Here is a 14,492-nt window from a genome sequence, read left to right on the forward strand (position 1 = left end):
GTGGCACGCTACTTGGGAGACTGAGGCAGGAGAATGGCGTGAACCCAGGAGGCGGAGCTTGCAGTGAGCCGAGATTGCACCACTGCACTCCAGCCTGGGCGACAAAGCAAGACTCCGTCTCAAAAAAAAAAAAAAAAAAAAAAAAAATGGCTGTTAATAAAAAAAAACAGAAATTAACAAATGTTGATGAGGATGTGGAAAAAGGAGAACCTTTTTGCATTGCTGGTGGGAATGTAAAATTGTATAGCCACTGTGGAAAACAGTATGACATTATCTTAAATATATAATTGCCATATGATCCAGCAAATCAAGTTCTAGGTACTTACTCAAAAGAATTGAAAGCAGGGACTTGAACAGGTATTTGCACACCCATGTTCACAACAGCATCATTCATAGTAACCAAAAGGTGGAAACATCCTCAGTGTCCATTGATAGTTGAAAGGATAAACAAAATGTAGCATATACAATGGAACATTATTTAGCCTTAAAAAGGAGAAAATTTTGATGCATGTTGTAACATGGATGAAGCTTGAAGACATTATGCTAACTTAGTCATAGGACAAATTTTGTATAATTCCTTTTATATGAGGTTCCTTAGAGTATATGTAAATGGATGATAAGTGTATGAAAAGATGCTCATTATCAGTCATTCAGGAATGAAATACCACTGCAACCCACTAAAACATAGGTTGGGCAAGAGTAATTGCGTTTTTTGCCATTGAAAGCTGCAAAAAAAAAAAAAGTGCTTTTGCACCAACCTAATAGCTGTAATCAAAAATACAGAATACCAAGTATTGGCAAGGATATAGAAACTGGAGTCCTTATATACTGCTGGTGGGATTGTAAAATGGTGCAGCCACTTTCCAAAGTTAAACATAAATTTATGGTATGACTCAGCAATTCCACTCCTAGTTATCTACACAAAAGAAATGAAAACATACTTTCACAGAAAGACATTTGTATGGGAATGTTTCTAGTTGTTGTACTCATACTAGCAAAAAGTGGAAACAATCCAAATGTTCCTTAATTGGTGAATGGCTAAACAAAATGTGATGAAATACTATTCAGCAATAAATGGAATGAAATACTAATACATACTACAACTTGGAAAAACCTGAAGTATTAAGTGACAGAAGCCAGGCATAAAAGACTGTCAGTTGTATGATACGAAATGTCTAGAAGAGGCAATTCTCTAGAGACAGAAAGCATTATCAGTGGTTGTTAGGCTGGGACATGGGAGTGGGAGTGGGGATTGACTGCAGATAGGCATGAGGAAACTTTTTGGGGTAATGGAAATGTTCTAAAACGTGCTTGTGATGGCTACACATCTGTAAAAATTTACTGAACATTTTTGAACTGTTTTTTCAGAAATATTGGAAGGTGTGCCTAAGTGCATCTGGGAAAGTTAGGGAAGGCATCACACAGAAAGCATCAGCTTGAGTGGTGCATTAAAGAAGGGGTCAGGAATGAGTGAATACTATGTATCACAACCAGTGTGAACCAATGTGAAACAGAGCATGATTTGTTCTGGGAATTATGGAAGGCTTGTCTTTGGTACACCATGAAGTTTGAGGCTAGGACTGTCAGAAGATAAAGTTAGGAGTGAACTTAGAGAAGTATAATTTATCCCACTTATAAAATGTTGGATTCTAAGGTGTTGGTAGTAACCTGGTAAGAATATCCATGGATTATTGTAGGCCTGTTCTTGGTATGCTTTTGTATTCATAAAGTGTTAACATAGTATTGAAAATTATCAGAGAAAATAGTTAAAATGAAATGTTTTGCCATTCTTGAACGAAACCGTGGTACATCCAGGATATTAAGTTCTACTTATTTTTCAAGACCCAATTGATATAAGTGATTTCTGGTACATCTTACCTAGTGTCTTTTCACCCCTTGCAAGGTCTCTGCTCTGTTTTGCTACCTCTGTTACAGTACTCCCAGCATAGTATCATAATGCTTTTCTTCTGATACTCTAAAATCTTTGACAGCAGAGAACAAAGACATTTTCTTCAGTTTTATAACTGCAGTGTCTGGCATGGTGTTTGACATACAAAGCATGTTCAGTAGTAAATTTACTTCCAGAACTTTCAAAGAAAGGCCATCAAAGCATAGATTAAAGGGTTGGAGGGAACTGTGCATGAAGGTAGTCTACAAAAGCACTGGAACGACACAAGGTGAAATTTTATAAACTTTTAGATGATTTGACTTTAGGTTGAGATAAATAATTCCCCATCCAGTTTTTGAATTCTGATGTTTACCTTTCATTGTTTCTTCTTCTCTTAGAATTTCAGAGCTGGAAAAGGCATTGACAGTTTATATAATTTAGTCTTCTTTATTCACTTTATTACCTTAAGCCAATTACTTAAATCTTTCTAAGCCCCAGTTTCCCCATCTGTAAAATGAGGAAATAATACTTACCTCATTGTTATAAAGGTAGAATGATATCATATTTATGGAATTTTTAAGGGTTCATTTCATAGGTTTAATCCAGTAAGTGGTTAGAAATGACAAACTGAATGAATTATTCAAATTTTACCACAAATGTGTGGCTAAATTTGGGCAGGAATATGATGTCTTTGATTCTAATCCATATTTTCACAGTGTCATGGTTGGTCTATCTTTCCATACTAGTGACTTTCTCCCTTTTTTTATTTGCAGTTTCCTATTTGATTTGGGCTGGGTAACAAAAATCACAAGGTTAACTCTTTCAGTACATACTTATTAGGCATTGCTAAATACCAGGCTCTGGGATAGGTATAGAAAAATAGATGAATAAGAAGTGGTCTCTGTTCTCAGGGAGTTTGGTGTCTAGAAGGTAGAAGGTAGACATTCTAGAAAAACCATAAAAATTAAATACAGTGTTTAATGCCATAGTAGACAAATTTGGATGAGGTAAAGAGCATTTAAACAGCATATCTTGGAAGGTGGACACCTGGGGTCAAAGTCTGAGTAGGTAAACAGAAGAGGTGAGTAATCACCAAGTGGATGGAGCTGAAGGATATGAGAATAATTGGCTTAATTTTTTTGGAGTGTGTCATGGAGCATAAACTAGACTAGAGGTATAGTTTCTTTGCAGTGGAACCAGGATTCCAGAGATTACAGTGAAATAGACTTGGTAGGGAAAGAGCACAGTAAGGGAAGTCAATGGATAGGGAGTACAAAGAAATACGAGGATAAGAGATGGCAATGTTAACATTCTTCCAGCTGTCTATTATAGATTCGAAGTAATTACTTTTCCCCTCTTAATGTAAAAGCCTTTGAGATTGTTGCCATCTGTTACAACCAGCTATCCTTTTTGCTATTATCTGATGACTCTTACTAGATATGTAGTATCATTCATTAATGACTTGGGTAACTGGACATTCTTCCATTCCTGTTTAGCCCATGCGGTTGAACCCTTCAACAGCATAGCCTAGGACTAGGTTAACTATAACCCCATGTGAATGGTCTATGAATATTGAACATGATACTGGAAGATGAAGACATTGCAATTTGGTATGATATGTAAGCTTTTAATTCTTTATATATTTAATGTCTTTGTGTGTGTGTATATGTGTAGGTTAAATGTATCTTTAGAATACAGTATGAAGAGGTCTTGTATATTCAAAGGCCTATTGAAGAAGACAGAAGAAAATTTTTTCAAGAATTGATTCTCAATCAGGCATCAATGGCTCCACCACGAAGGAAACATGCTGGTAAAGTTTGTAAAGCCTTTAGGAAAATGGGAGGGATGGAGTTAAGAAATACCCTTTCTTGGAGTCAGTTTATTTTAGCCCTTTCTTCTTGGAAGTGAGGACAGTTTGTCAGGTTCTGTTTATCTTTAGATGACGTATGGAAGTGTCCATTGTGTTCACCTGACTTGAGATTGGGAAGTATAGCCTTGTTAAAGCTTTGCTAAACAGGACTTCTTCTTATGACTTCAACCACATCCTGTGGTAGATGTCACATTATGGGGCTCAAAAAGTCATAGAAAAAAGTCTTCAGTTCTCCTCTGTTTTAGTCACAGTAAGTACCCAGGAGTTGAACTGGCAGGTTGTGAACACCAGGTGTTGTGCGCATTACTTTTTGGGCCATGATAGATTTGATGGGCTAATAGCTGCTTAGAACATTTGCCATTTGTAGTTTATTTATTGATTGACTTTTCAAATACTTATTTAGGACCCCTTACATTTAACGTTGTATTCTAGCCATTTGAAAATCTATCCTGCCTTTGTTTTAAGTGTTAGATTTTTCTTGGGTTTGGACTCAATAATTTTGGACTCAAGAATTGAGCTTAAGAGGTACCTCAAGAATTTCTCAGATTTCAGTTCCTTGACATAGTAAGGGCTGCATTCTAAGTCATTCAAAAGAGATTTTCTTTTCCTAATCTTAAAGATGTGTAAAGGATAGGATCTACTTGCTTAATCTTTCAGCCTCTTCTAGGAAGTAGCAATCCTGTTTGGTAAAAATTTTTAAGCCTCTTTACCCTTGTTCCATCTTTTATGTTTCTTAGAGCCCTTCTTGTAGGATACTCAATACATTTCCCATCCCTGCCAAGTCCTTATTTTTCCATATTCTTTTTACTTTGTTTGTTTTTCATTGGTTATATTATGTAACATTTTAATAATTTTATTGTTCTTTAGTGGCTCCTTTCCAAATTTTATTGGTGTTTTAAAAATGAACCCCTGTCAAATTGCTGTAGTTATGGTTTTTTCCCTCCCAAAACCTTGGGAAATTGAATATGTAAATTATACCTTATTTATGTTTATTTCGTTGCTTCCTGTTAATCTAAATATTTCATTATGAAAATGATTTATTTCAATCTTTCATGCTTGTAGATATATTTTAATCTCATAGATCTGAATTTTCTATGTTTACGATTGATATAATTCTTTTTCAGTTGCTGCTGTTGACTTTCACTTTTCATCTTAGGAGCTATTTAAAAATCAGTGAAAAATTCTTAGAATTTTAATTCTGAGCTTTAGTGTGATATCAGGGGAAATCTTTTAAAATTAGAGAACGTTGTAATTAGGAAAGTTAATACTTTACCTTTTAAGAAGATTTTTTGTTTTTCTTAGGATAGATAGTGAGTACCATGGATTTTACATATGACACTTAGGACTGGTTTTCCATCTCCTTCATGACTGTGGAATTCTTTTTTTAGTTCCTTTTTTTTTTTTTTCCCCTCCCTTCCTGCAGGTGCCATTCACTATCCGTACTCTGTTGTACTCAGAATATGAGGGCAGGAGACCTGCCTAAAATCAGAATTCTTTTGGGGATAGGAAGGTTCAAATATTACTTGCCCATTATACTTTTTATGCATATAAGGTAATACCATTTTAAGAAGCAGTTTTTAAACAAGGTTGACTTAAGAAAATCAGTGTGTAATACTTTACTGGGAGATATTTGTGTTGAATTATTTCTCGTAAGTTATATATAAATAATATTTCAAAATCAAATTATTTTGTTTTTTAAAGGGGTCCTGTTGTGAGTTATTTTATAAAGTGAAGCTATTCCCTTTTTGTTTCTGTGCAAATTTTTACTTGCTGGATTTGCATGTTTCACACATATAGTCATGCGCTGCATAATGACGTTTTGGTCAACGATGGACTGCATATACGATGGTGGCCTCATAAAATTATAATACTGTATTTTTACTATACCTTTTCTATGTTCAGATACAGAAATACGACTGTGCTACAGTTGCCTACAGTATTCAGTATAGTCACATGCTGCCCAGGTTTGTAGCCTAGGAGCAATAAGCTTTACCATATAGCCTAGGTGTGTCATAGGCTATACCATCTAGGTTTGTGCAGGTATACTCTTATGATGTTCACACAATGACAAAATTGCCTAACTGCACATTTCTTAGAATGTATCCCTGTTGTTAAGCAACACATGACTGTATTTGTAATTCTTTTCTTTAAAGAACATTTTGAGAGAATGCCAAAAAAGGGTCCTGGCCCACGGCGTTGGAATCTTAACATTTTCTTCTATTTTCTCTAGCTCTTTGTGCTATGGAAGTGCTTCCTCTTGCACTACCTTCTCCACCTCGTCAATTATCAGAATCAGAAAAAAGTCGAATGGAGGACCAGGAGGAAAATACTTTAAGAGAGTTGCGGTTGTTTCTCAGGGATGTAACCAAGAGGCTGGCCACAGATAAACGCTTTAACATCTTCAGCAAACCGGTGGATATTGAAGAGGTCTTGTTTCAGTAGTGTGCAAACAGTGAAGTTGAACTGGCTAAAAGAAAAAAATATTGACATCTTTTTTTGGAAGGAAAAAAAAGCAAAGGCATGGATGAATATTACCCCTAGCCTATAAAATTTTAATCCATGTGATAACTACCGATGTCATCAGCAAACATCTGGTGACTTTTGGATGAAATTAGCGACCAATTTATATTGGCCTCTTAATTATTATTAACCTTTGTGGTCTCTTACTCTTCGATTTAAGAGGATTAAAAGTTGCCTTAGTCAAATATCCATACTAGATTATTTTTATTCCAGGATAAATTCTGCTGTCAAAGAGTATATTGGTATTAACCAATCAATACCAGTTAATACTGGCATTTCCCAAATTATGTATACCTCATCAAAAGAGGTAGCTAAAAACCTGAAATTTCTTTGTCTTTCATATTTTGGAAATGCCTGTGGCTGGGATGCTGTTTGAAGTTAAAACATATCCCGTGCAACTGAATTATTTTTCTTTGTAAGGATTTTCTCTGCTCCCAGTGGAAAATTTCTCACTTTATATGTGTATTATTTTGTGTGCTTGTGGGAGCATGGTTTGTGATGATGAGAAAAGAAATTTTCCATTTGGGAATCTAATACTATCAACTACATTTTTGGTTTTTGTTTTATCCTGGGATAATGTAGTGTGTGGATGAACACAATGTAATCTTTACTGGCCTCTTTCTTATAGTTCAGACTCCATGTTTGAACAGCTTTGGTGTTTTTAGTTTTTATTCATTTCTTTTTTAAAAAAATGAATTATGGGTGATTCAGAGTTTAATGTTGTATCCTAATTGTGAAATCTGTGCTTTTGGACCTGAGCAGATTCCTTTGAAACCATTACCTCATCTGTTACTAGGAAGAATGAGCTAGCATTTACATTCCTACCCCCTGGCAAGTCTGAAAATAAATACTTTCCCCCCTTTTTGGAATGAAGAGACTATCTATAATTTTATTTGTACCTTTATCCACAATACACTGTTTTTTCCATTTGATCCTCTTATCAACCTTGTAGGATCATTATTATTATTCTTACTTTGCAGTTGAGGAAACAGACTTGTTGGCAAGTGACATAGCCAAGACTTGGAAGTTTTTAAAATTCAAAGCCCACATTCATTATCATAGCTACTTTATATCTTTCCACTGGGACAACAGGACATGCCTTATTGGCTTTTTAAATTAATAAATATCAGTTTATATTGCTGGGTCATCCCCCCCCCCCCATAGTGTTTTTAAATAATTTTAAAACTATCAGCCGATAAAAAAATTATTTTAAATAAATGTGGTATGTGTGCGTGCCCTTTCTTCCACTCCCCTATTTGGTATATTTGGACTCTAACAGTTCTTAAAGGATAGGGGCTTGCCCCCAACTCAACTTCCCATGCTGAGAGTAAACCAATTTTGCTTTTGCTCAGGAAAACTCTTTTCTTTCTAATCAAAGAAGATTTGTCAGATTTTCAAATGCCATCTGTAATAGTTTTATAAATGACGGTAAGGGGATAGAAAATGTTGGTCAGATAAATATTTTATTTAGGGTTGTATTTCTCTTGTTTTCTCCTTTATCTTTCTTCTTAGGTTCGTTCTGCTCTTAAGCTGAGAACATAGAAGTCTCTGGGAAGGATAGAGAGGGGAAAACAAGATAACCTAAAACAAAAGTTTTTATTTAACTAATGAATTTAAAATGTCTGAAAACTTTATCAAATTCCAAAGCAGACTGCAGAGAAAACAAAACTTTAGAAAATAAATGTTAAATTTAAAATTAAGCATAGAGTGGTAACATTTATAGTCTTTAATAATATACATTTTATAGTGCTTTTTAGTTTATAAAACAGTTTCCACTTATACACAGGCATTTATGTCAAATACCAGAAGCAGGAATCCAGCTAATATCTTCTGAGGTAGTTTGTTTCAGTATAACTCTGCTACCTCCCTTATAGGGGGATTGACTGGTTTTTCAGCTCCTAAAAGGTGAAAAATAAAACACACATACACTTCTACTTAATATTTTTTATAAGTAATCCTAAACATTAAAAAACATATAAATTACATATATGTGCGTGTGTGTTTGAATGTGTAAATTTAAAAATAATGGTATCGATGCCATCTGAAACTTCGTAGAGCAGAACTTAACCATCTCCCCAGAAATCTTTCCTGGACTAATTTTAGGCATTACTGCTAAGACTGCTGTTATAGCAAACCTATTTACTTGATTTGAGATTTGCATTGGGGAAGGCAGTAGATACATAAGTTGCTAACACTTTCTTGTTGGTCAGGGATACTCAATTTATTGGGCAAATCATGACGTAATATCTCCTGTTTAGGGTTATCTCACAGAAAATCAGCACAGAAAGCAGCATGTTTGTTTGTTTGTAGATTTCTTTATACTTAGGGACAAATCCAGCAAATCTTGTACTGGTTAGGAAAACTATACTTAATTTTCTTATATAATTGACTCTAAATGTTTGTGATGACTCCAAAGGAGTGGAAAATACTTTCCATGAAATAGTTCACTCTAGAAAACTGAAAAAGAAAATTTTTGTTGAAAATTTAAAGAGATTTATCAGAATAACTTATCTCATAGTATGAAAAGTCTTTGCTTTTTATTTTCCTTAATTTTTTTCCTGAAGTCATATTTATTGATGCTCATTGGGAACTTTTGCCCATACATTATCTTCCCGGATATGCCCAAAGGATTAAAAAAAAAAAAAAAAAGCTGACATGGTTTCAAATTTTAAGAACAGAAACATTTCAGAGTTGATTTAGGTATGACCTGGAAACTGAAGCTTTCATGGAAAGTATGGCAGATAGTAACTTTGGTAGCATAAATAGCGCTGCAATTTTATCTTTATAAATTATTTATTTGATATTTAGATTTAATTTTTAAAGAACTTTGTTTTTGTGTTTTTATGAACTGAGATGATGTGAAAAACTGGAAGTAATTTTTATTAAAATATCTTACCTGTTTTAGGTTTCAGATTATCTTGAAGTAATCAAGGAACCAATGGACTTATCAACAGTAATAACTAAAATTGATAAACATAATTACCTGACTGCAAAGGATTTCCTGAAAGATATTGACCTCATCTGTAGCAATGCTTTAGAGTATAATCCAGATAAGGACCCAGGAGGTAAGGATGCATAGGGCAAGGTTCCCCTTGATAATCAATCAGAAGACAGTTTACCGTTTAAATACTAAGTCATGCCTGTGTTCTAGATAGATAATTTTCATGACCTGTTGTTTTTCAAAACTTCTCAATAAGAAGCTCATAGCCTACATAAAAATAATGTGTTTAAAGTAGAGAATTGTATAGTTGTAGGTATTATTTTCAGGGGTTCGTTTCTTCATTCACCTTCTACTTTTTATATTTACATTGTGATTTGAGAATTTAATTGAAAATATATTAGTCAACAATTGCAGGGCTGATAAAGATTCGGAATTTCGAATTCATGGAAATCCATAATAGGATCAGTTTATGTGTCAAAAGATCCTTTTATGTGGAATGTTATCTGTTCTTTTGATTGTTGGGATTTCTATGTAACTGTGTTATTTTACTCCTAATCCATCCTGTATTCAAGTGTATAGTCCCAACTTTTGTTATCGCTCTCCAGGGAAGACTGCCAGGAATATATCTGCAGTAAAACAAAATGAGGTGATTTATTATACTGAGGAAGAATATGTGTCACCATATAGGATTTGGACTTGCGTTAAGTGATTTTGGTTAGAGTATAAGGAAGTGGGACTTTGCAGTGGATTAGATGCTGTTAGAAAGTAGGAATAATTTTAAGAACCTAGAAGGCAAGAAAATGGAGCAAGGCTAATAAAGCTGTGATTGATAAAGAAACAGAAGTTGGCTGGGTGTGGTGGCTCGCACCTGTAATCCCAGCACTTTGGGAGGCCGGGGTGAATGGATCACTTGACCTCAGGAGTTAGCAGGCCAGCCTGAGTAACAATGGCAAAACCCCGCCTCTACAAAAAAATTACAAAAATTAGCTGTGTGTGGTGGTTGCGCACTTGTAGTCCTAGCTACTTGAGAGACTGAGGTGGGAGGATCACTTGAGCCCTGGAGGTTGAGGCTGCAGTGAGCTGTGATCATGCCACTGTACTCCAGCCTGGGCAACAGAGCGATAGCCTTTCTCAAAATAAAAAGGAAAGGAAAGAAAAGAAAGAAAGAAAAAAAAAGAAACAGCAGCCTTTCTCAAAATAAAAAGGAAAGACAAGAAAAGAAAAAAAGAAACAGCAGTCATTCATATTAGTCAGGATTATGTTTGGTCATTGGCTATTATTGTTTATTTTTATTTTTTTGAGATGGAATCTCCCTCTGTTGCCCCAGTTGGAGTACAGTGGCATGATCTCAGCTTACTGCATCCTCCGCCTCCTGGGTTCAAGTGATTCTCCTGGCTCAGCCTCCCGAGTAGCTGGGATTTCAGGCACCTGCCACCACGTCCAGCTAATTTTTGTATTTTTAGTAGAGATGGGGTTTCACCATGTTGGCTAGGCTGGTCTCAAACTTGTAACCTCAAGTGGTCTGCCAGCCTCGGTCTCCCAAAGTGCTGGGATTACAGGCCTGAGCCACTGTGCCCAGCCTGATTATTTATTTATTTATTTATTTATTTTGTGTGGTCAGGACAATGTTCATGTTTTGTCTGTGTTTAGACATGATTAGACAGAGTGGTTTAATTTTTCTCTTGACCCATCATGAGCACAGGGTGGCCTTGTCTGATACTGGTGTTCTGTGAAATTGTTTATGTTTAATTGTAGTACCTTGAGGCCTAGCTGATAGTGCCAGGCCAACTCCTGGCTGTCAGGAGCCACTTTCTGTGAAATTGTTTATGTTTAATTGTAGTACCCCGAGGCCTAGCTGACAGTGCCAGGCCAACTCCTGGCTGTCAGGAGCCACTTTTCGCTTTTTCACTCTATTGAGAATTCTATTTATTTGATAGGTAATACTAAAAAAAAAATGCTTCTTATTTTTAAAACATTCATTTAAGTTTTTGTTATCTAAAGATATTTAGAGTATAATTTGTGCTTTGTTTTGTTTTTTGTTTGAGACAGAGTCACTGTGTCACCCAGGCTGGAGTGCAGTGGCGCGATAGTGGTTCACTGTAACCTCCGCCTCCTGGATTCAAGTGATTCTTTCTCGTGCCTCACCCTCCCGAGTAGCTGGGACTACAGGCACGTGCCACTACGCCCAGCTAATTTTTGCATTTTTAGTAGAGATGGGGTTTCATCATGTTGGCCAGGCTGGTCTTAAAGTCCTGACCCCAGGTGATCTGCCCCTCTCGGCCTCCCAGAGTGCTGGGATTATAGGTGTGAGCCACCGCGCCTGGCCTGTGCTTTGTTTTGTATCTGTATTTTGAGGCAGTGGTTCTCAACCCAGGCCATATGGTAAAATGACCTAGATTTCTCAATTTCACATGAAATTAGGTATTTTTTGCTTCAGTTTCAACCATAATAAATCACAGATTCTATAATTGCAAAAACTGCAGTTGTTTTGCATCAACCCAGTAATTTCCAAGTTAGGAGGCAGAATAAAATTTTGGATGGCTGGACTTCCTATGTAACAGTTTTTCAGCTTTATGTTATTTGCCTCTTATAGTTTTTGCTGTTTGTTTGCTTTACCTCTTTTTAAGTTATTTTATATAACACACACACACACACACACACACACAAACACACACAAGTATATACTTTTTTTTTGGAGACAGCATCTTGTTCTGTTGCTCAGGCTGGAGTGCAGCGGTGTGACCTCATCTCACTGCAACCTCTGTCTCCTGGGCTCAAGCGATCCTCCCACCCTAGCCTCCCGGTAGCTGGGTAATACAGGCACACGCCACCACACCTGGCTAATTTTTGTGTTTTTGTTTGTAGAGAAGAGGTCTCGCCATGTTGCCCAGGCTGGTCTCAAACTCCTGGGTTCAAGTGATCTGCCCACCTCGGCCTCCCAAAGTGCTGGTATTACCCATATGAGCTAGTGCACCCAGCTTATATATATCTTATAGAAAAATATGCGAAAGTAGAACAAAGAAGAATATTAAAAACGTATTAATTCCATCACTTAGTGTTTTTTCTCTGTTTCCGTCCCCATCCACGGATATACTGTATGTAGAATATATACATGCATCTTAGTTTTACTAAAATGACTAGGATTTTTGTAAATTTTGTCATTCCTATAATATTTTGTGAAAAGCTTATTAATTAATATATTTCTCCAACATTATTTTAATCATATGTAGATCTCATATAACAGCTAATACCCGATTGTTGGACATATTAGATTTTTTAGTTTTTTCCTCTTTTATAAACGCTGATAAATATCTTTCTAATGCAAATTTTATGTTGATTCTTAATTATTTCCTTAGAATAAGTTCCTTAAAGTGAAATTTCTGGATCAAAGAATATATATCTTTTAAGACTTTTAATCTGTACTATTAAAATTTTCTCTAAAAATTCTTAAAAATTATACCAGCAGCGGGCTGGGTGCAGTGGTTCATGCCTGTAATCCCAGCACTTTGGGAGGCCGAGGTGGGTGGATCACGAGGTCAGGAGATCGAGACCATCCTGGCTAACACAGTGAAACCCTGTCTCTACTAAAAATACAAAAAATTAGCTGGGCGTGGTGGTGGGCGCCTATAGTCACAGCTACTCAGGAGGCTGAGGCAGGGGAATAGCATGAACCCGGGAGGCGGAGCTTGCAGTGAGCTGAGATCACGCCACTGCACTCCAGCCTGGGAGACAGAGCGAGACTCTGTCTCAAAAAAAAAAAAGAAAAAAAAAAAGAAAAAAAATTATACCAACAGCATCAGGGTCACTGTTAGCCACTATAGCAATTTTTGGTAAGTAAGAGAACCTTCTTCAGTTGGATGCCATCCTGTAACAGGATGGATAGTAAAGCATGGGCTGGATGTCAGTCCCATTTCACTCCCTTCCCTTGCTGGGGTCCTATGTGAGGGTACAACCCGCACAACTGTATATGTAGTGGCTTTGAGCAGTGTGTGAGAGTGCTTGTGTGCCTATACCTTCAGCCTGGTTTTCAAGACGCAGAGACTGCTGTTATTGTGTAATATGTAATGAGAATATGGGCTTTGGATTCAGACCTAGGCTTTAGTCCCATTTCTCCTATTTCCTAGCTCTTTAACTTTGATCAAATTAAGCCTTCTAAATTTTAGTTTCCTCATCTGTAAAATGGGGATGATAACAACATTCTTAAATGGGATGGTTGTAAGAATTAAATGAGCAAGTGTATTAGGTTGAACCTTATGAAATTGCCATTTTCATATGGTTCATCCTAAATATCTTAAGCCTTTAGCAGAGTAGCTGGGACATGATAAGAGTTCCATAAAGGTTAGCTATTTGTGTTTGTATTCTTATGATTATTATTTAAATTGTGCTTTAATTTTTTTATAAGTTGGTTTCTTAGTGGGTACCTGCATATTTGCTCTAGAATGACCCTTTATACTTTGTGCTTATTACATTCCCTGGACCATACTTTAAATGTAATTCTATTTTGAAACAAATCTAAGGGCTGGTAGTGAAAATGAATTTAAGTGCTTAGAAAAAGCCAGTTGAGAAGATCAATCCATATTTTTCCCTTCTCAGTAATTAATTATAACCACATTGATATTAATATTTTAAGGAAGAGGTAATGGTTTCTGGTGCATAATAATATTTTACTACAAAATGCAGTTCCACAATGAAAGAATATGGCTCTGCTTTCTTCACTTGTTCTGATACAAAAAGTGATATTGTTCAAACACATTATTTTGGCTGTGTTTAGATTTTTTTCATATCTTTCATCAAGCAACCTCTTTTTTTTTTCTTAGCAACAGAACCACTTGTTATGTTCCAGAAAAACATCCTCAGGGTGTGTTGTGTAGCAAGTGGAAATTACATGAATGTTGTATTACGTTTACAAGTTCCCATGAGTATTTGGAAGCTTACAGTGTTCTCTTTTACAGAACACTTGGCCATTTGGGGAAAAAACTAACATATACATAGAAGACAAAAGCCAACATTTTGAAAGATATACATGTTGCCTAAGTGTTGACCCAGATTGTCTCCCTTGAGGATGATGGGAACAGAAATTAAATGATGGGAACAAGAAGAAATTGACCTGTGTTCTAAATGTGACCAGTATCAGATATTTGGCTCTAATTACTACAGTATAGATACATGATATATTATGTTTGGCTCATCCCCATTCTTGGTCTTGCAGTGCACCCCTCCTATATCCCCCAGGCCTATTCATATGCTGTATACCATCATTTGACTAGTTTTGC

At 36.0% G+C, this 14,492-nt stretch overlaps 1 protein-coding gene across 5 annotated transcripts in view; it reads left to right on the forward strand.

Annotated features, from left to right (window-relative positions):
* The window catches only part of ATAD2B (ATPase family AAA domain containing 2B), a 177,829-nt gene that overhangs the window by 134,288 nt on the left and 29,049 nt on the right, over window positions 1-14,492 (forward strand). For 3 of the 5 annotated variants that reach the window (XM_525707.7, XM_063790083.1, XM_054678271.2), the window contains 3 exons: window positions 3,563-3,698; window positions 5,989-6,185; window positions 9,184-9,343. In XM_525707.7, the coding sequence (XP_525707.2) occupies window positions 3,563-3,698; window positions 5,989-6,185; window positions 9,184-9,343 (493 nt within the window). The remainder of the gene's footprint in view (window positions 1-3,562; window positions 3,699-5,988; window positions 6,186-9,183; window positions 9,344-14,492) is intronic. The other 2 variants (XM_009442106.5, XM_016947998.4) reach the window with 1 other exon arrangement.

Source organism: Pan troglodytes, chromosome 12 (assembly GCF_028858775.2).
Source record: "Pan troglodytes isolate AG18354 chromosome 12, NHGRI_mPanTro3-v2.0_pri, whole genome shotgun sequence".
In the NCBI taxonomy this organism is placed as follows: Eukaryota; Metazoa; Chordata; class Mammalia; order Primates; family Hominidae; genus Pan; species Pan troglodytes.